Genomic DNA, 19,188 nt, shown 5'->3' with positions numbered 1-19,188 from the left:
TCCCAGCATTCAGCGGGCGCGCGGGCGGCGGGCACCTCAGTCCCGGCTGCTGCGGACCCTGAGCGGGCGGAGGCGGCCGGCCGCGGCAGCTGAGGCACCGCGACGCGGACCAGGTGGAGGGAGGGGCCGCCGGTGCACACCCGCCCGCCATGAAGCCCCCCGCAGGTACCGGCTGCCCCTCGGAGCGGCCCCGCTCCCCGGACCCGGGCGTCCCCTCCATCCTCGCGCCTCCCGGGGTCGCGACTCGGGCCTAGGAGCGGAGCCCAGTGACCCTCGAGGGGCTGGAGCCTGGGGGGGATGGGTCGGCGAACCCGGGACCCCGCCCCCTCGGCGGCCGAATGAATGAACCAGCTTTTCCAGCGCTTCACTCATTCAGCCAACTCCGTGCGTGTGGCTTCCGCTGAGCACCGGTCGGGCCCTGGGGGCGGACTCCGGGGGAGACCGTGAGTTCTCGGCGGAGTCCCACAGCCCGAGACAGCCAGCAGAGAAGCGAGCCAGGGCTTTAGGGAGTGGTCGGTGGCGGGGCTGACGGCGCTCCTCTCGAGAGGGCGGTCCCTGAGGGGCTTCTCGGAGGAGGTGGCCTATCAGCCCGGACCCAGCGGGGGAGAAGCAGCTGTGCTGCCCTGACCTGCGGGAGCACCTCCCCAGGTGGCGGGAACTGCGAGGGCGAAGGCGAGGGGGCAGGTGCACGCGGAGCGCGTTTGGGTAGCAACAAGTCATTTCGGGGAGAACACAGCTGGGAGTCCCTTTTATTCTAAGGGCAGAGGGGCGTCCTGAAGGGTTTTCGTTATGGGAGCGATGGGGTGTGCGTCCTGTATTTAGGAAATTGCCCAGGCTGCTGTGTGGTGCCTCCTGAGTTTTCTCTCGCTGGTCTCCCCCCCGCCCCAGGTTCTTTCTCCAGCCGACTGTGATGATAATTGCATTAATGATAATCATAATTAGGGTTATTCAGGCCTCGGGAGGGCAGGAATGTCGTCTGCCTTGTTTGCAGCGGGATTGTTACTGGGACAGAGCATGTAGGTGGCCCGCTGAACTACACAGGACGAATGCGTCTGCTCCGGTTTCCAGGTCCTAGCTCCTGCAGGAGATTTTGCTGACAGTTCTCAGCGTACACGCATCTCCTGCCTTGTCCGAGCTTCCGGAGCCCTTGTTTGCCACCCGATGGAACACAGACCCGCATCTTTTTTCTGCAGTTCTGAAGTCCGCAATGCTCTGCAAGCGGAAGGATTTTCCCTAAGCCCGTGGCAGTCAGCTGGCCAGAATATCCGGCCTGTCCTGGCTCAAGAGCCTTTCTTTTTCCCACTTAGTGTAGGTCAGTGGTCCTCAGCTGGGGTGATTGCGCCACGCCAGGGGACACTGGGCAGTGTCTGGGGACATCTGTGGTTGTCACGACTGGGGGTGCTCCTGGCATTGAGTGGGTGGGGCCCCAGGGGTGCTGTTCATACCCTACAGTGCCCGGGTGGACCCCCACCCCAGAGAGCGACCCAGCCACAGATGTTGATAATGTCGTTAAAAAAAACACCCTGCCCTAGAGACGCCAAACACGGGTCCCAGCCGGCAGTACCCTGCACAGATCCCGTCCCTCTTCAGTATTCACAAAAAGGCGAGTAGTCCAGGACTACTGTGGCCCTGGTCAACTCCCTGCCATGCCAGAGGGGGAAATGGGGCACAAGTGGGTGTTTCCTGGAGCAGCTTCTACTTATTCTGCATTCCATACTCTACTGGGGGATCACACAAGCCTGTGTTCGTTAATTCAAGTAATTTGGGGCAGGTGTGGCCATTTGAGACACACAGGTGCCGCAGGGATGCCATTGGGATGTCTGAGGAAGGAGCATGGAACGGAGCATTGGTAGGATTGGGGCTCAGGGCAGAGGGGACAGCCTGTGGGAAGGCCTGGGAGATACCTTGAAGAAAGCGGGTGTGGCCAGGCACAGGCCCGCTGGCCAGACCTGCTAAGCAAGACCCAATGGAGTGTGGATGGTGTAGACCAGGGGTCAGCAAACCAGTCTGTAAAGGGCTTGCTAGTTTAGGCTTGGTGAGTCACTTAGTCTCGTGCAACATCATTCTGACCCTGTGGGCTGTACAAAAACAGGTTGTCATTTGCTAATCCCTGGTATAAACTCCAGTAAGGGTTGAAGCGGGGTGGAGCCCTGGAAGGGGGGCAGGAAGCTCTGACAATCAGATATTTACAAAGGTGGGGGGTGCACACGATACACTGGTTCACAGGGTTGGAGCTGAGGTCAGACTGCACCGGTTTGAATCCCACCTCCGCCACTTGCTGGCGTGAGGCTTGAATTCTCTAAATCTCCGGACCTCCATCCGTACAATGGGGGCCACATAGAACCCAGAGTTCAGAACTGCGAATCAGTGAGGGAATGAAAGTAAAACATCTTTACCCTGAACACTGCACAGCAGTTTAAGCGACAGCTGTTTTTATAGACCACGGTCTCTTATCCAAAAAGTCTTGGGTCTAGGGACGTTTTAGCAATAAGGAATTTTCCCTATTTTAGGAAAGCAATACAGTGTAAATGTCACATTACATCAAGGGACGTCAGGGGTAGCGCCCTTTAATCGAGTACGTTAACTCAGATGGAGGTGTATACCAAATACCCACCCCAGCACTGCCGATGTTGGGGCTGGGCCATTGTGGGGTGCCCTTGGGCCTCGCCTACCTGCATGGGGAAACCGTGCTCCTGTCCTTGCCCTCCAGCCCCCACTTGGTCTAACCCTACTTCTGTCCCTGAAGCAGACGCGTTCAGTGTGGGGCTCTGTCTTCTCTGTCCAGCCTGTGCAGGCGATGCCCCGGACACAGCGGCCCCGTGCTCCGTGGGGAACTACCTCAGATGGGACCTGAGCGCCCAGCAAATAGGGGAGCTCACTGTGGAGCTCATTGAGCAAACTAAGCGTGTATATGACCAGGTGGGCTCCCAGAAGTTTGAAGACGTGTCCTATGAGAGTACCCTCAAGGCGCTGGCTGATGTGGAGGTGTCCTACACAGGTAAATCCGGGTCAGGATCCAGGCAGGGAGGCAGAAGCGGCTCAGGCCTTGGAGCTCCTGGACCCTGGCTGTGGGTGAGGCTGCCTCCTCCCCAGGGGGATGGTGATGGATATAGGAGCTGCCTGGGGGTAAAGGCATCTGCTCGGCAAGAGGCAGCCTGGAGGGCCGCTGGTTCCCCTGCGTGCCCTGCTGCATGGCCTGGCGGACCTAGTTCTCACGGGCTGCGTCATCTGAGGGTCCAGAGCAGGACAGCCTGTCTAAGAGCACTCCTCTCTAGGAGCCGGCTCCCGTGCCAGCCTCGAAACCGCAGCCACTCCTTGCTCCTTCTCTCTGAGCAACTGAACTTGGCCCCCTTTGCTTTTCTTCTCCCCCCTGCACTTTGGGTAGCTTGATGCCATTAGGTGTCCTCATCACCACCCAACTGGATCCTTCTCTCCTTGGGGTCTGTTTGCTCCCTTTGTGAGGGACGAGGTGCTCAAATAGATGCAGAGCTGCTTCCCTGAGCCCACTCTGTAGAGGTTGATGGTGTGGGACAAAAGACCAAGACGGGTCTTGCAGCAGAGAACTCTGAGCTGAGGAAACCCTTGCTCCTGGATCTCTAGCAAAAGTCCTTTTTCTGGGAACCTTTGAGAATCTCTGCTGGGGGGTTCTCACGAAGCCTCCCTGTGCCGCGTTTGCTAGATGCCGTGGGTTTTTGTGCTGCCTTCAGGTGGGTGCGCCTCAGTCTCCCCCCTCATCTCTTTCTAGAGATGCTCTTGGCAATTGCGTGATGCTAATTCCTGCCTATTGGGCATAGCCCTGCCAGACACCAACTTCACTCCTACAGCCTTTTTTTCTGTCTCCCCACAGTAGCCCAAGGAATTTTATTTTATTTTTAAAGATTTTATGTATTTGAGAGGAAGAGAGGGCACACGTGTGCATGTGTGCGTGACGGAAGAGGGGCAGAGGCAGAGGGAGGAGCAGGGACCCTGATGTGGGACTCGATCCCAGGACCCCGAGATCATGACCTGAGCCGAAGGCAGACGATTAACCAACTGAGCCCCCCCCCCAGGCGCCCACCCCCCAAGGAATTTTAAAGGAAACTAAAATTGAATCATGGCATTCCCCCCAGCCAGCCCCTCAGTGTCTTTCCACTGCCCTCCGGACAAAGGCTAGAGTCCTTGATGTTGCTTTTGGTGCGGTTCGCCCCTCTCTGACCTTCCTCAGAGGTGTGAGTGCCCGGCCCTGTGGCCGCTTGCACTTGCTCACACTCTCCTGTCTTGGGGCTTCACACACCCCTGCTTTGGTAGATGTTGGGCTTCTCTGTGATCACAGGTTAACTCCCCTCGGCAGCCCCTTCCCGGGCCCCCTCTGCTCTCACGGGCTGCGTGCGTCGATCCCACACTCTGCACCATTTTGTTGTCACACTTGGTGCAGTCACAGGCGCTTGTGAGGCTGTAAATCCCGGACGGACGGATGCTATTTCTGTCCTTTTCACTGTCCTCTCTCGGGCAGCCGGCAGCAGGTCTGCCCTGGGGCCACGGGAGCAACCAAGCTGTGATTTGAATACAGGTCTTTCCAATGCACAGTGTATGCTTTTTAAAACTAAATGCTCCGTTGAGATCTGATTTACATATCATAGAATTTGCTCAAAGCATACATTTCAGTGGTTTTTATATTCAGAGTTATCCGACCATCACCATGTTCTAATTCTAGAACATTCCATCACCCTGTCCCCATCAGCAGTCACTCCCCATCTCCAACCCACCCCCCCCAGCCCCCCGGCCCCCACGAGCCCCCTTCCCGTCCGTGGATGAGCCTGTTCTGTGCGTGTCACCCACGTGGACTCACACCCCGCGTGGCCTTCTGTGTCTGGTTCCCTCCCTGAGCGTCGTGGGCTCGGGGTCTGTCCCCGGGGCAGCGTGCGTGGGCGCCTCGCTTCTGTTCACAGCCAACTGACATGCTGGTGTGTGGGGGACACGTTGAGTTTGTCCGCCCACCTGTCAGTGGACATTTGGGTCATGTCCACTTGGGTTATTCACGGTCCTGCTGCTGTGAACACATGTGATTTTTGTGTGACTGCATGTAGGCACCTAGTGGTATGTTGCCCGGTCAGGCGGTGGCTGTTAAAGCGTACGTTCTCACAACCACCCATGCTTCCTCTGTTTAACGAAATGCGAGTGTGCTCTGTAAGTTAGAAAATTGTTTATGAATTTAAAATGCTGCCATCAGCAGCGTGGCTCTTTTTCTGGAATCGAGTTATTTTAGCCTCTCTAGATCTTGTCATACTTCTCTGTTACGGTCCTTCTTTCCTTGGAGTTTGGGAGTTGAGTCTGTTTCCATTGGACTGTGAGATCCCCGAGGACACGGATGACCAACCATGCCCCTTTCTTCCTTCCGGCACCCAGCCCAGGGCCCAGTGTGGAGAGCGTTCACTGAACAGATCGGCAGATGTGGATGAGCTGCGTGCCTGGCGGGGTGAGGTTTCTACCTGGGGCCTATTTTCACCCCTGTCCCGTTCTCCCCCCGTTTCAGTTCAGAGGAATATCCTTGACTTCCCGCAGCACGTTTCTCCATCTAAGGACATTCGGATGGCCAGCACAGAGGCGGACAAAAAGCTGTCTGAGTTTGATGTGGAGATGAGCATGAGGCAGGATGTGTACCAGAGGATTGTCTGGCTGCAGGTGAGGACGCAGCGAGGTACCAGGCCTGTTGGAGGCAGACACTGGGGGGACAGACCGGCGTCCAGATGGGCACTGCTGGATCCGAATCTCTTTAGACTTGATCATTCTGTTCCTCAGACTTTGGAAGGTGGGGAGCTGAGGGGCCCTGGGGGTGGCCGGTGGGGACCGCTGCGTGGCAGGGCACGTGCACTTAGGGCCACTGAACCGTGCGTTTAAGAACGGCTGAGCCGGTGAGTTTTGTGTTTTGTTTCACCGCAGTAAAGAAACATGAGAGAATGACAGAGATAAATGCAGAGGAACGCAAACAATAGAGCCTAAAATGCCCAGGACTTTGTAAGCCTTTCCTGCACCCACCACATGGTTTCGTTTTCCTGACCTCGAGGGGTGCTCCGTAGGGCTGGTGCCCTGCCTCCCGGGTCTTGGCCGCTGGTGTGGGAGCGAGCCGTGGAGGTGGACAGTGGCGCTCCTCTGTCTGTTACCTTAGCGCTTGCGTCCCCTCGGTCAGGAGAGCCCACCAGCGTGCTCTGGTGCAGGCCTAGGCAGGCGGCCTGTGGAAGCACCAGCAGCATTTTCTGTATTTAGTTGTAGCTTCGAGACCTTTGTAGTTGTGTTTGCGGTTGTGAGAAAGAATTCAGAGAGCACCTGTCTATCCTTTGCCCCATTTCCCCCAGCGTAACGTTTTGCGAAACCAGTCACTACCACCACCAGGATGATGACCTTGAGGCCACCCACCATTCTCCTTCCCATTTAACCATTCACCTGTGGGAGGTGCTCCGGGCCGGCTTTAGTTTGGGCTGTTCCCAGGAAGCGCGCGCTCGCGGACAGGTTTTGTGTGAACGTAAATCTTCATGTGTCTGGGACGGACGCCCAGGAGTGCCCTTGCCGAGTCGGACGGTGGTCGTAACTGCTCTCCCCGGCGGCCACACCGTCTCACGTTCCCTGCAGTGAGGTTTGCGCGCGTGCCTCGGTCTCCTGCCGCCTCACCAGCACCTGGCGGCTCCTCCGCTTTCCCTCATACAGAACTGTGGTTGTCTTGCTCTAGGAGAAAATTCAGAAGGACTCACTGAGGCCAGAGGCCCTGCGGTACCTGGAGCGACTGATCAAGCTGGGCAGGAGGAACGGGCTGCACCTGCCCGAGGACACTCAGCAAGTGAGTACCAGCTGTCGGGGCTGGGGTGGGCCCCCCTGTTTGCGCGCGGCGTCAGAGGGCCCAGCCTCTGGCTGGGTGCCCACCTCTCTGCTGCCTCCGTTCTGGGGAGGGAGGTCTGTCTGGAGTAGGTCTGCCTTTGCACCCACCTGCTCTGGATTCTCCAGGGTTATGGTGTGCGCTCCCTCAGCCACAGAGAGGGCGCGGTGCGGGGGGCACACCTCATCGGTCCCCTCCGTGACTTCAGTGCAGTGGCGTTAAGGAAAAGCTCACTGTGGCTGGGGGCCTCTGTTCTCCGTACCTGCGACAACGGCGTGGCTTCCCTCGGACACCGCACGTGTGGGCGTTCCCGCACCATGCGGTTCTCTGTGATACCAGCGGCTGTCCTACAGTCAGACTCGAACACACTTACCTGGAGGCGGTGTGATCCAGGTGGTTATCTCTCCTTCTGACTGACCAGTCTGATTCAGAGTTCCCACCACCTTTCCTCACGTTTAAGTCATTTGCTAGAGCCGCTCACAGAACTCAGGAAAAGCTTGCTTACTACTGACTTACCGTAAAGGGTATGACCTGGAACGGCAAGGTCTGGGGGAGAGGCACGGAGCTCTGCCCCCCTCCGTGTGCACCACGCCGGAAGCTCTCTGAACCCCGTCCTTTAGGAGTTCTATGGGGGCCTCATTGTGTAGGCATGACTGATTAAACTGGTGACTGATTGAACCTGCAGCCTCCGGCCCCTCTCCCCTCCCAGGGTAGCAGGGGGTGCCACCAGCCCCCATCCTCAGGGGCTTTCCAAAAGTCATCTCGTTAATATGCATTCGAGTGTGGTTGAAAGGGGCTGGTGGTAAGCAACACGATGGGCCCCACTTCTCTGTCACTCGGGCTGTTGCAGTTTCTTGTTACCACAGAAGAAATTCCAAGGGTTTTAGGAGCTGTGTGCCAGGAATGGGGACGAAGACCAAATACACATTGCTTATCGTAAGTCCCAGCCTCACAGATGGCATCTCGTGCATTCTGGCCTGGATCAGCGGGCGAGCAGGGCCGTGCCTGCCCCCTGTCCTGTGGTTAATCACTGAGGATCTTTGTTCTCCCCATTCCCTCCCCGTTTTCTCTGCCAGGCAGCCAAGTAAAGGAGATGGCTGGGCTGTGGGCTCTGGACTGGCTCGTTGGCACGTAACAGGTGCCCTTAAGGGTGAGCTGTTTACCATCCCCAGGAACTGGCCGCCCCTCCCAGTCAGCGAGACCCCCAGATGGGAAAGCACCAAGACACAGGAAAGACACAGTTAATGCCGACACTAGGTCTGTGCCCAGAGCTCAGCAACTGTCCCTCTTGTCACTTAGAATGGACGCCAGCACCTCTAGCTTGTGGTTGAAGAAACCAGGACTCCAAGGGCTGACGCATGTCTGTTAACACCAGTGCCGGTGAGGGGCGCCCCGCTGGCTCAGTCGGTAGAGTGTGCGACTCTTGCTCTTGGGGTCGTGAGTTCCAGCCCCACGTTGGGTGTGGAGGTCGCTTAAAAATAAAAATCTTTTTTTTTTTTAAATACATGTTTCTTTTTTTAATTAATATGTTTTTTTGGGAGAGAGAGTTGGCGTGCACATGAGCCAGGGAGGCGCAGAGAGAATCTCAAGCAGACTCCCCGCTGAGCATGGAGCCCTGCATGGGGCTCGATCCCAGGACCCCGAGATCATGACCTGAGCTGAAACCAAGAGTCAGACGCTCAACCAACTGAGCCACCCAGGTGCCCCCGTAAAAATAAGAAACTTAAAAACAAAAACAAGAAAACCAGTGCCAGTGGGACTGGAGTCCGATTCCATCGCGGGACCGTGGGACCCAGAGCCCAGCGCGGCGCCTCCGCTCCGGCGGGTGCAGGTGCTACGCTCGGCCAGAGCGACGGCAGCAGAGCTGCCGTTTTCATTTTTTATAAAGTAGGCTCCACACCCAACGTGGGGCTTGAGCCCACGACCCCGAGATGGAGTCACGTGCTCCCGTGACTGGGCCAGCCAGGCGCCCCACAGTTCTCACAGCTCCGTCGCGTTGTTGAAAGGCCGGCATGTGTGCACGGGGGGCCGCACAGACGGTGACTTGGGGGCCACCCTGCCGGAAGGGACACAGGGAGCACCATGTGGAGCCGGGGCAGGGGGCTGGGTGGGGGCCCCGGAGCGTTGTCTCGTTCTGCAAGGGCACGTGCTGTTTCCCTGCCGCATCTCAGAACCGTAAGTGGCTCGGCTTCGGTGAGATGAGCAAGTGAGGGCTGGGGCCGGCGAGGCCCAGTGCGCTGTGCGGGCTGGTTCTGAGCCGGGGTCTCGCCCAAGGAGCCCCACGGTGCCCGCAAAGCTGTTGGGCGCACTTGCCCTGCCCCGCCCCCCTGTCCTGCTAGCGCAGAGCCTCTGTCGTCAGGCCCAGGGCTGGGCTCGGCTCCAGGCGCCCCCGGAGGTGGCGGTGGGCCCACGTTGTGGCCCCACGGCACCCCCTCCTGCGCCGTGCCTCCCCGTCAGGAGTTTCCATGTTGAGGCTTAGCCCTGCTGCTCTGTCAAAATGTCCGAAAGCCTAGGCTGCGGACTCTGAAGGTAGTAGGGTCCAGAACGCTCTTGGCTGGGGACATGTAACCGATGGGGACGCTAGCTGAGGTCCCCAGGGTCTCGAAGGCCGCTCAGTATGGAAGCTGGTGTCTGTGTTCTGTTGGCGCCGTGCACAGCGGTGTTAGAACCTGATGTCTGTGTCTTTTCCGTCCCTCTTCTCGCCTCCCTTGTCTCTTCTCCCCGTAGGGAGGGAGCCCCCAGCCCTGGTGGAAGCACTCCACTCACAGCTGTGCTCCTCCCTCCAGAAAATCAAGAGCATTAAGAAGAAGCTGAGTCTTCTGTGCATCGACTTCAACAAGAACCTGAACGAGGACACGACCTTCCTGCCACTCACACGAGAGGAGCTGGGTACTGGCGGGGGATGCAAGTGGGGGCGGGGGGCTGATTCGCGGCCTCAGGACCCTTGCAGGCCGTGGCCACCACCCGCAGGCTTCCAAAGTGCGGGGACGTCTGTGTCCCACCGCCCTGGGCGAGGGGGTTTCTTCCCTTGGAGCAGTCGGCACTTTCTAGATCCTTCCTCGAGCAGTGCCCGAAGCGCCGGGTCAGGCGGCTGAGTTAGCCAGGATTTCCCCTTTGAGGCCCACGCCCCCACCTGCTGCTTTTCTCGTTTGAGTCTTGTAAGAGGATCAGATAGACTCAATCCCAGCTGGTTCTTTTTCCCACACCTGGCTGTAGGTGGGAATTACGAAAGGTTGGGGCCGAGGTGTCTTTTTTAATTTGTAGTCTTTGCTTCTCTTGCCCCAACTATTTCATTTCAAAAAACTTGGCACTGTGGGAAAGTTGTAAGGACCGTACCGTGGGAAGCCCTGTGCCCTCGGCGTCCCCAAGCTGACGGTGCGCTTTCTGTCCTTTCCGTGGGCACTGCCACACATACATTCCCCCCGCTGTGGGAGAGTCGTGTGTAGGCCTGTGAGCCTTCCCCAGAGTGCACCTCGCACTCGGAACGGCCGCATCGTGGAGAACACAACCTGTGTCCCCCTGCGCCGCCGGCCCGGGGACACTCCTTGTATTCCTCTCCGCCGTCGGGTCCGCTCACGGAGCACCCGTCACATGGAGTTTTCCTGGCTCTTTAGGCTCCTTTTCCGATGAGCCGCCCCTCAGCCATTCACACAAGTGTTGTCATCTCTCCTGACGTGGACGCTTTTGAAAAGCCCAGGGCCCGGTTTTGCTGCTGCCTGGGGGCTGGCCGTGTCGGGCCTCGTGGCCAGAGCTCCCCCCCCGCACCTGGAGGCCCCCGAGGGCAGCTGGCTTGCAAAGGGGCCCACAGCGGCGGGCCTTCCCAAGCAGGGGCTTGCAGGTCGGTCAGCGCTGCCCTCTGCTGCCCTTTGTTCTGGTTCGGTCCCTTCCGTGCCTGTGCCTCGGGCGGCATGTCCCCCCACGTGGCTCCCCGTGTAAGGACACGCGCCCGCTGTGTTTCCTGGCCAGAGGAGGATCCGGGTCTCGAATTCGGCCGACAAATTTGCTCGCCCACACCCTCGCATGGGCCGGCTTTTCGGCCCATTTGTCTAGCTCGAGGGGCCTCCCGTGGAGCAGAGCCGGCCTCAGAGGGCGGAGGCGGTGACCGGGCGGCCGGCCTGTGGGTCCTGCTGAGCAAGGGGGTGGCGCATGTTGATTTTCTTCTGCTTGCCAAAGGGAGCGTTGGTGTCCCTTTACAGAGTCTCGGACAGCGTGTCTCTCGCTCTGTCCCCTTCCCCCTGAGTCTCCGCTGCTCGGGGAAGGCGCTCCTCTGCCGGGTGTCTCCCTGGTCGGCAGCAACTCCGGGGGGGGCCTGGGCTGCAGCCCCTCCCGTGTGCTGCTGGGTGAAGCTCCCGCGAACGGTCTTCTGACCCCGTCATTGCTTGTGCGTTTGTGTGCTGGTCTTTCGAGTCAGCAGCCCCCCCCAGTAGTGGATTTATCTGCAGTGGCGGTGTGGACAGAGGCCCTGTTACTCCCGGGGTTGTGGTCTCTGCTGTCCCTGTTTTGATGCTCAGATTGTCCCAGTTCCACCTCAAGAGCCTCTGCAGCTTGAAGTGTCCCTGTTACTCTGTGAGCACTTTCTTTGAGACTCAGGTTCCAGGCTCCTTCTGTCCCCGCCCTGGCCTGGGCGGCTGTTTAGAAACCGCGATGTGGGTGCCGGGCATGCCCAGTGCTGCTGTGGGCCTGTTGTTCCCAGGCCCTGTCCCAGAGTTAGGAAACGGGCGTCTGCACACGCGCACACGCGCACACGCCCGTGCATGCAGCGAGCACTGCCCACCCTGCCGCCCAGCGTCCCTTCTCACCTGTCCGGAGGGCCCCGGGCGAGCTGGCCTTGGAAGGAGCTGTGGGCCAGGTCGGAGCCGGGGCTGTGGTGGCCCCTGGAGGTTTTCAGTCTGAGGTGATGCACCCGGATCTCTGTCTTAGGAGGACAGCTCGGCGCAGGGAGCCGGGTGGGGGCCTTTGCAGAAGTTCGGCCCGTCAGGCGGGCGAGGGTGGCATCTCTCCACCCCTGGTGTCGCTGTTGGGGGAGGGACGAGGGAAGAGACTGCAGTTCCCGGAAGCCCCCTGTGTCGGGGTTGAGCCGAGGGGAGCTTTTCCTCCCTGGGAGCCCTGGTGGGAAGGGCAGCAGCTCTCCGTCTTCCCAGAGGGGCTCAGGGCAGGGTGGGGAGGCCGGTCCCGGTGCCCTGTTCCCCGTAGGCTCCCAGTCCTAGCCTCTCGCACGCTTCCGGCCCCAGCTGCACGGGCCTGGCAGCTTCTCGGCCCTGTGGCAGGCGTGGCTTTGTTCCCGCAGGAGGCCTCCCGGAGGACTTTTTGAACTCGCTGGAGAAGGCTGGGGATGACAAGTTGAAAGTCACCCTCAAGTACCCACATTATTTTCCCCTCCTGAAGAAATGCCACGTGCCTGAGACCAGGAGGAAGGTGGAGGAGGCCTTTAACTGTCGCTGCAAGCAGGTGGGAGGGCAACGCCTGGAAGTCGCGGAGCCTGTCCTGTCTGCCCGGTGCCTCCTGGGCCGGGCTCGGGGGTCGGCAAGCCCCGGGCGAGCTCAGCCTGCCCCTCCCAGACTTCCATGCCGGGGCTGGCTCTGGCTCTGGGCCCGGGGCCACAGCTCAGGGTCTGACCCCTTCCCCAAGCCAGTCCCGTGTCTGTGTGACCGTCTGCTGCTCCCACGCCTTAGCTTCGGTCATCCCCTCTCTCTCTCTCCAGTGGCGTTGCTGGGGCTTGAGCTGGGGTCTGCAGACGCGCCCTCCCCTTTTCTGTGTCTTGTGTGGTGGCCTGGGCCCTCTAACTGCGGCCTGGGGCGTGTCTTCAGCGCACAGACATCCATTCCCACACAGACGCTTGTGTTTGTGTCCACGCCGCGGTGTGGCCTCGCTTCTCCTGTTCAGTGTCTCCAGCAGACGGGGGTGAGCTCCCCGTGCACAGTGCCCCCTGCGGCTCACCTGGCCCCACATTGCTCTCCACTCACGGCCTTCGAACCCTTCACGGTCACACCCTTTCTGGGTCCAGAAGGGACCTGAGGATTAATAGAGATGCATGTGTTATGGCAGGACCGCAGGGCAGCCATGGAAACCTAGGCCATGGGAAGGGGGGGTGGGGACGAGATGCAGCTGGCTGGGTCCTGGCATTCCAGAACTGTGCTGGCCACGGGACCCAAGTGGGAGGTGGTGGGCCTGGCGCCCACAGAGCTGGTCGTTGGTCGGTTCCAGGAGAATTGTGCGATCCTCAGAGAGCTGGTGACCCTCCGGGCCCAGAAGTCCAGCCTGCTGGGATTCAGCACGCATGCCGACTACGTCCTGGAGATGAACATGGCTAAGAGCAGCCAGGTGGTGGCCACTTTCCTAGGTAACCCTTTGCCTCCCCCAGCCTCCCGCCGTGGGTTCCAGGAGTGGGGTTCAGGTGGTTCTTGAGTGCAGTGTGGTGAGGCCTCCGAGAGCCACATTCTGTCCACCCTACAGTGGGAATCCTAACACCTCCCTGACCCCTGTTCAGCCTGGAGGGGCTCGAACCTGATGGCCGAGCGTAGGGCTCTGGGGTGAGCCTGCGTCTGCCCCTGCGCTGCTGCGTCCTGGCATGAGCTCTGGGCAAGCGTCCCCACTCTGGCCATCCTTTCCTGCTCGTGGAAGGAGACCGAGGGGCCCCTGCCCGCACCCCCACCTGCTGCAGGGCGATGTCTGTCTGGCTTGTGCCGGCAGTCTGGCCCTGTCTGGCCTTGCAGGTGGGAGGCTGGCGCCATCGTGCTGCGGACCGGGGCTGGCGGGGGAGCCGCCGCAGGGTAGCCTAGCCTTCCCCTCTGCCCTCCCCAGATGAGCTGGCCCAGAAGCTGAAGCCCCTGGGGGAGCAGGAGCGGGCCGTGATCCTGGAGCTGAAGAAGGCCGAGTGCGAGAAGCGGGGCCTGGACTTCGACGGGCGCATCAACGCCTGGGACATGCGCTACTACATGAACCAGGTGGAGGAGACCCGCTACAGCGTGGACCAGAACCTGCTCAAGGAGTATTTCCCCATGCAGGTGGTCACCAAGGGCCTGCTCAGCATCTACCAGGAGCTGCTGGGGCTGACCTTCGACCTGGAGGAGAGCGCCACCGTGTGGCACGAGGACGTGAAGCTGTACTCCGTGAGGGACTCGGCCTCAGGGAAGGTCATTGGGAAGTTCTACCTGGACCTCTACCCAAGGTGCGGGTGAGCCCGGAGACCCTTCCTTGCGCCTCAGCGTTCCCGTCTGTGGAACGGGTTGTGGGGCTGCCGCGGTGCAGGGCCGGGTGAGGGGCCCGGAGTGCTCACTGCCCAGGGAGGAGGGTGCCCAGGAGGTTCCGCCCGAGCCGTGGGACGGAGTGCGGGGCAGGCCCCCGGCTGCCGAGGAGCAGGTTTGAGCTGGGCTGGCAGATGGGTCGGTTAGGGGCTCCAGCGGGGTCAGGAGCCCTGGGGGCCAGGCGGTGTGTGCCGCAGATCCTGGCTGGGCCCGACCCTGCCTCCGTCCCCAGGGAAGGGAAGTACGGGCACGCGGCCTGCTTCGGCTTGCAGCCAGGCTGCCTGCGGCACGACGGGACCCGCCAGATCGCCATCGCGGCCATGGTGGCCAACTTCACCAAGCCTACCCCGGACGCCCCGTCCCTGCTGCAGCACGACGAGGTGGAGACCTACTTCCACGAGTTCGGGCACGTGATGCACCAGCTCTGCTCTCAGGTGGGTGCAGGGGCCTCGGGACGGGGGCGGTGCTGGCGGTTGGTGCGTCTGGAGGCAGCCGCCTCCCTGGACGGCGCCCCGCTCCCTGGGTCACCACCGAGCCCTGCAGACGGCTGGCTCACTGGATAGAAATGTGTCTCAGCGGGGCTGGGGGTCTGCGGTCAGGGTCAGTGGTGCCCGCAGCCGCGGTCTCCTCACGCCCTCACACCGTTGTCCCTCTGTGTGTGTCTGTGTCCTCCTCTCCTCCCATAAGGTTGCTGGTCATTGGGTTAGGGCCACCCTAACTCGTTTTAAGCTGAATGTTTCAGTGATCGTTAGTTTACCAAGTCACGTAGCCATCACTGCTACCCAAACTTTTTTTTTAAAGATTTTATTTATTTGCGAGAGAGAGAATGAGAGACGGAGAGCAGGAGAGGGGGAGGGTCAGAGGGAGAAGCAGACTCCCCGCTGAGCAGGGAGCCCGATGCGGGACTCGATCCCGGGACTCCAGGACCATGACCCGAGCCGAAGGCAGTCGCTTAAGCAGCTGAGCCACCCAGGTGCCCGTACCCAAATGTTTTGAAACATTTCCGTCACTAGAAAGAGCCTTCGTCCCTCGTGGTTGTCCCCCCCCCGGCCCCCACAAGCCCCCTTCCCGTCCGTGGATGAGCCTGTTCTGGACGTGTCACCCACGTGGACTCACACCCCGCGTGGCCTTCCGTGTCTGGTTCCCTCCCTGAGCGTCGTGGGCTCGAGGTCCATCCCCGGGACCGAGCGTGTGGGCGCCTCGCCCCTGTTTTCGGCCGAGTAACATGCCTGCGCGTGGGATGCGCTGAGAAGTGTGTTTTGAGCAGGGGGTTTGACTTTGGTGTTCAGTGCACTGCCTTTTTTATTTCATGGTTTTCACTTTTTGTGTCTTGTTGAAGAGATCATTTTCTCCTAATTTTCCTTTTCTAGAAGTCTGGGCTTTAGCTCTTTGTGTCGGTCTATCGTCCGCTGTGCGATAAGTGTCATCTCGGGGTGACGGCGCTCAGCGCCCCTCAGGACAGGGCGGCGTCTGCAGCCCTGGGGCCGGTGTGCCCCGGCCGCCTTGCCCTGTCCACACTCCCCTCGCCTCTGCCTGCCTCCGCGCTGCGTGCCCACGGGGTATGTCCCAGATCTGGAACGTTCTTTTGCCAGTGACTCTCATGGCTCCCTCATTTCCTTCAGGTCTTTGCAGAGACACATGCTCACTGTTGGCAGTTCTGTAAAGTCGCCGCGAGCGCAGTTCGCAGATACCGCAGCAGGGCTCCCGTGGGAACACAGGGTTGGGTCCCTCGGGTCGCGCGTGTTTCTGTTTCCAGACGCCTCCGGTAGGTGCTGCTGGCCCGTCACACTGAGCTCCCAGCCGACCGCGCTGCAGCTCACGCATCTGACCGCGGGCTGTCCCTGCACATCGCGGCCTTCTTGCCCTCAGGAAAGCCGGAAACCACTGCAGCGTGGCAGTTGCGATCCATTTTATTTATTTTTAAAGATTTTATTTATTTACTTGAGAGACAGAGTGAGAGAGAACACAAGCAGGGGGAGTGGGAGAGGGAGAAGCAGGCTCCCCACCGAGCAGGGAGCCCGATGCGGGGCTCAATCCCAGGACCCCGAGATCATGACCTGAGCCGAAGGCAGACGCTTCACCGCCTGAGCCGCCCAGGCGCCCCTGTTGGGATCTGTCTAAACAGCCCAATCGCTTACAAAAACATAAAAACGGAGGGGGGGGGGGGCTCTCAACAGAGCATGAAAAGGACACTTGTTCCCAGAGCTGCAGCCCAGAGGCGGAGCGTTAAAGGACCACGAGGCGCCACAGGTGTTGGTCTTGGGTTAGGAATTTTAGCAAGTAGGTGAAGTCACAAATAAGGCCTGTGCGTAACGAGGCCCAACACTCGTCCTGTCCCGTTCTGCCCCCCTCCGGGCCTTGAAGGGCCTTCCCCAGGCGGCCCCCAGAGCTGGGCTCCACGGCTTCAGGAGAACGGCTGAGCTAACGGAGAGAGCACCGCCCTCCGCATCCTGTTGCTGCCAGGCCCGCGCCTTTGGGGTCTGGGGCTTTTTTGAGAGCGTTGGCTTTGTGGATGGAGGAAGGGAACCCAGGTGGCCAGCCGGGAATGGGCGTGCTCCCCGCCTCCGTGTGTCCTGGGCTGGGAAGGCTGTTAGCAGCACCCGGGAGCCTCAGCTGCCCCTGTCCCCGGGCCCTGGGGCTCGCGCAGCCTGTGCCCGTGAGGAGAGCAGAGCATACCCCGTGCCCCGGCAAGGCCGGTGGCTGGCAGCTGGCCAGGAGGGTCCAGACCTCCCTGCAGCCCTGCCCGCCCCCACAGGCGGAGTTTGCCATGTTTAGCGGGACACACGTGGAGCGGGACTTCGTGGAGGCGCCTTCTCAGATGCTGGAGAACTGGGTGTGGGAGAAGGAGCCGCTGCTCAGGATGTCCCAGCACTACAAGTCGGGCAGCACCATCCCCCAGGAGCTGCTTGAGAAGCTCATCAAGTCTCGGCAGGCCAACACAGGTGCCCGCCGGGAGCCACCCTCCTGCCCAGGGGCCGCCCTCCTGCCCAGGGGCCTCCGGGAGGCCTTGGTCCCGAGGTTGGGGGCGCGGGGGAGGCCAGGCGCGTGCCTTCTTGTGCGGGAGTGCAGAGCCAGCTTCCCTGTCTCCATCCGCCCGTCAGGTCTCTTCAACCTGCGCCAGATCGTACTGGCCAAGGTGGATCAGGCCCTGCACACCCAGACGGCTGCAGACCCAGCGGAGGAGTACGCCCGCCTCTGCCAGGAGATCCTTGGGGTCCCAGCCACGCCAGGTAGCCGCTCGCAAGGTGGGCCCACCTGGGGGGGGGTCAGGGTCCCAGCCGTTCCCGGAGTCAGAAGGATCTAGTGACGTGTGGAGGGAATCAGGCCAGTCTCTAGGTGGTGGCTGAGGCCCGGGAGGAAGCAGACGGCCTCTGGCCCCCTTGCCGCTTGGTGTTCCTGGGCCTGTGGGCTCCAGCGTGTGGCTGGCAGCTGGTGGGTGTGAGCAGCTCCATCCTTTCTTGCCGTCCCTCCTTCCGCTCAGGCTGTATGCCGCTTCCCTCCCCGCCAGCCCCCGAACTCCCTCAGCGGTGCCCTCCCGCACCCTGCTCTGGAACAGGCCTGGGAGGTGCCGCAAAGAGCAGGGATGTCCTACCCTGGAGGCAGAGAGTAGGTCAGGTTGTGATGCCTGTCCTTGGGCGTTCTCGGAAGTGCTTAGATTAACACGTGTGAAAATCGGGATTTCAGCGTAGGGGGTATGGCGTTGCTTTATTCTACAAGCACTTAAAAATCCCTTCAAAAGTTTAACCAGGGCGTGTTTTCCACTGTATGGGCGTGCCTTGATTTATCCTTCTGTGTGAACTCTTCAGCGTCAGCAGGTAGCAGGCCAAGTTGTCCAGCTACCACTTTCTTGTGGGGCCCGTTCCTCTCCTCCTGGGTGTGTGGGTCACCTCTGATGGGGCTGATTTGAGGCTCCCTTCTCCCGGCAGCGGGCACTGAGGGGGCTGGGGGATAGACGGGGGCCGCAGTGAGAGCCGTGCCACGTCTGTCCCAGGGACCAACATGCCTGCGACCTTCGGCCACCTGGCAGGTGGCTATGATGCCCAGTACTACGGCTACCTGTGGAGCGAGGTGTACTCCATGGACATGTTCCACACGCGCTTCAAGCAGGAGGGCATCCTCAACGGCAAGGTGAGGGCAGGCCAGCCGCTCAGTGGGAGGGGGCGCCCGCCTGCGGAGGGAGCGAGTGACCTTTCGGCGCTGCTCCCTGCTGCCCGGGACCAGGGGAGGGGAGCGGGGACACCTGCTGGTCTTCGCCGGGTGCTGGAGATGGGCCCTCGCTCCGCCCCGAGGTTTGCCACCCGAGACCCTCCTGGGGCTGGGGCTCAGCCAGCTCTCCAGACCTGTGTTCTGTCGCTGCAGAAGCTCAGCCACCTGTGCTGTGGGCTCGGCTGGGGCTGCAGCCTCTGTAACGTGAAGGGCCTCGCGGTGCTGTGAGTGGGTGGGGTTCTGCACGCACGTGCTCGTGCACATGCCTGTGAGTAACACTCGTGTGCGTGCGCGTGCGTGTTCTCTCTGATGCGGATGCAGCCACCCCCGAGCCCGCTTGTGGCCGGGAGGGGATGCTCGAGGACTGATCACCCCCACCCCATTCCCAGCAGGTTGGCATGGACTACAGAAGCTGCATCCTGAGGCCCGGTGGTTCCCAGGACGCCAGCGTCATGCTGAAGCTCTTCCTGGGCCGAGAGCCCAAGCAGGACGCCTTCCTCCTGAGCAAAGGGCTGCAGGTGGACAGCAGCGAGCCAGCGGCCTGCTGACGCACCCACAGCCCTGCCGCCCGGCCAGCCCCAGCCCAGCCCAGCCCAGCTCCTGCCGCCCTGTTGCCTTAGCCCCCGGTCGGGAAACGGGGTGGCCTGCAGCTCAGGGTGAGGAGAGGGGGTGTTCGTCCTCCCCGTTCATTCCTCCTGTCCAGTCTCCTCGGTGGTCGGCCTGGGCTGGTGGGGTCTTATCCTCGAGATGCCTGGGAAACTGTGTCCAGTCAGGCCCGCCGATTTGTTGCACTAATCCATCCCCTTCTTGGGAAGTTTTCTGAGTGAAAAGATGGTGGTTCTTTGAAATGCAGCCATTAAAAAAAAAAAAAAAATGTAAAGAAGGAAGAGA

General features: G+C 60.7%; 1 protein-coding gene across 2 annotated transcripts; it reads left to right on the top strand.

Annotated features, from left to right (window-relative positions):
• The first annotated feature begins 2 nt into the window (after nucleotides 1-2).
• On the top strand, nucleotides 3-19,188 carry THOP1 (thimet oligopeptidase 1). 2 transcript variants are annotated; one of them, XM_036100954.2, is made up of 13 exons: nucleotides 3-165; nucleotides 2,786-2,998; nucleotides 5,513-5,661; nucleotides 6,704-6,811; nucleotides 9,634-9,736; nucleotides 12,135-12,295; nucleotides 13,052-13,187; nucleotides 13,649-14,015; nucleotides 14,324-14,525; nucleotides 16,847-17,033; nucleotides 17,193-17,321; nucleotides 18,083-18,219; nucleotides 18,690-19,188. In XM_036100954.2, the coding sequence occupies exons 1-13, from the start codon at nucleotides 150-152 to the stop codon at nucleotides 18,843-18,845; spliced, it is 2,064 nt and encodes a 687-aa protein (XP_035956847.1). In that variant the 5' UTR covers nucleotides 3-149; the 3' UTR covers nucleotides 18,846-19,188. The 2 variants fall into 2 exon arrangements, with proteins under 2 accessions (XP_035956847.1, XP_035956846.1); XM_036100953.2 differs by having other exon boundaries at nucleotides 18,687-19,188.

This window comes from Halichoerus grypus, chromosome 1 (assembly GCF_964656455.1).
Source record: "Halichoerus grypus chromosome 1, mHalGry1.hap1.1, whole genome shotgun sequence".
Lineage (NCBI taxonomy): Eukaryota > Metazoa > Chordata > Mammalia > Carnivora > Phocidae > Halichoerus > Halichoerus grypus.
This window is presented reverse-complemented; position numbering and strand designations above follow the sequence as displayed.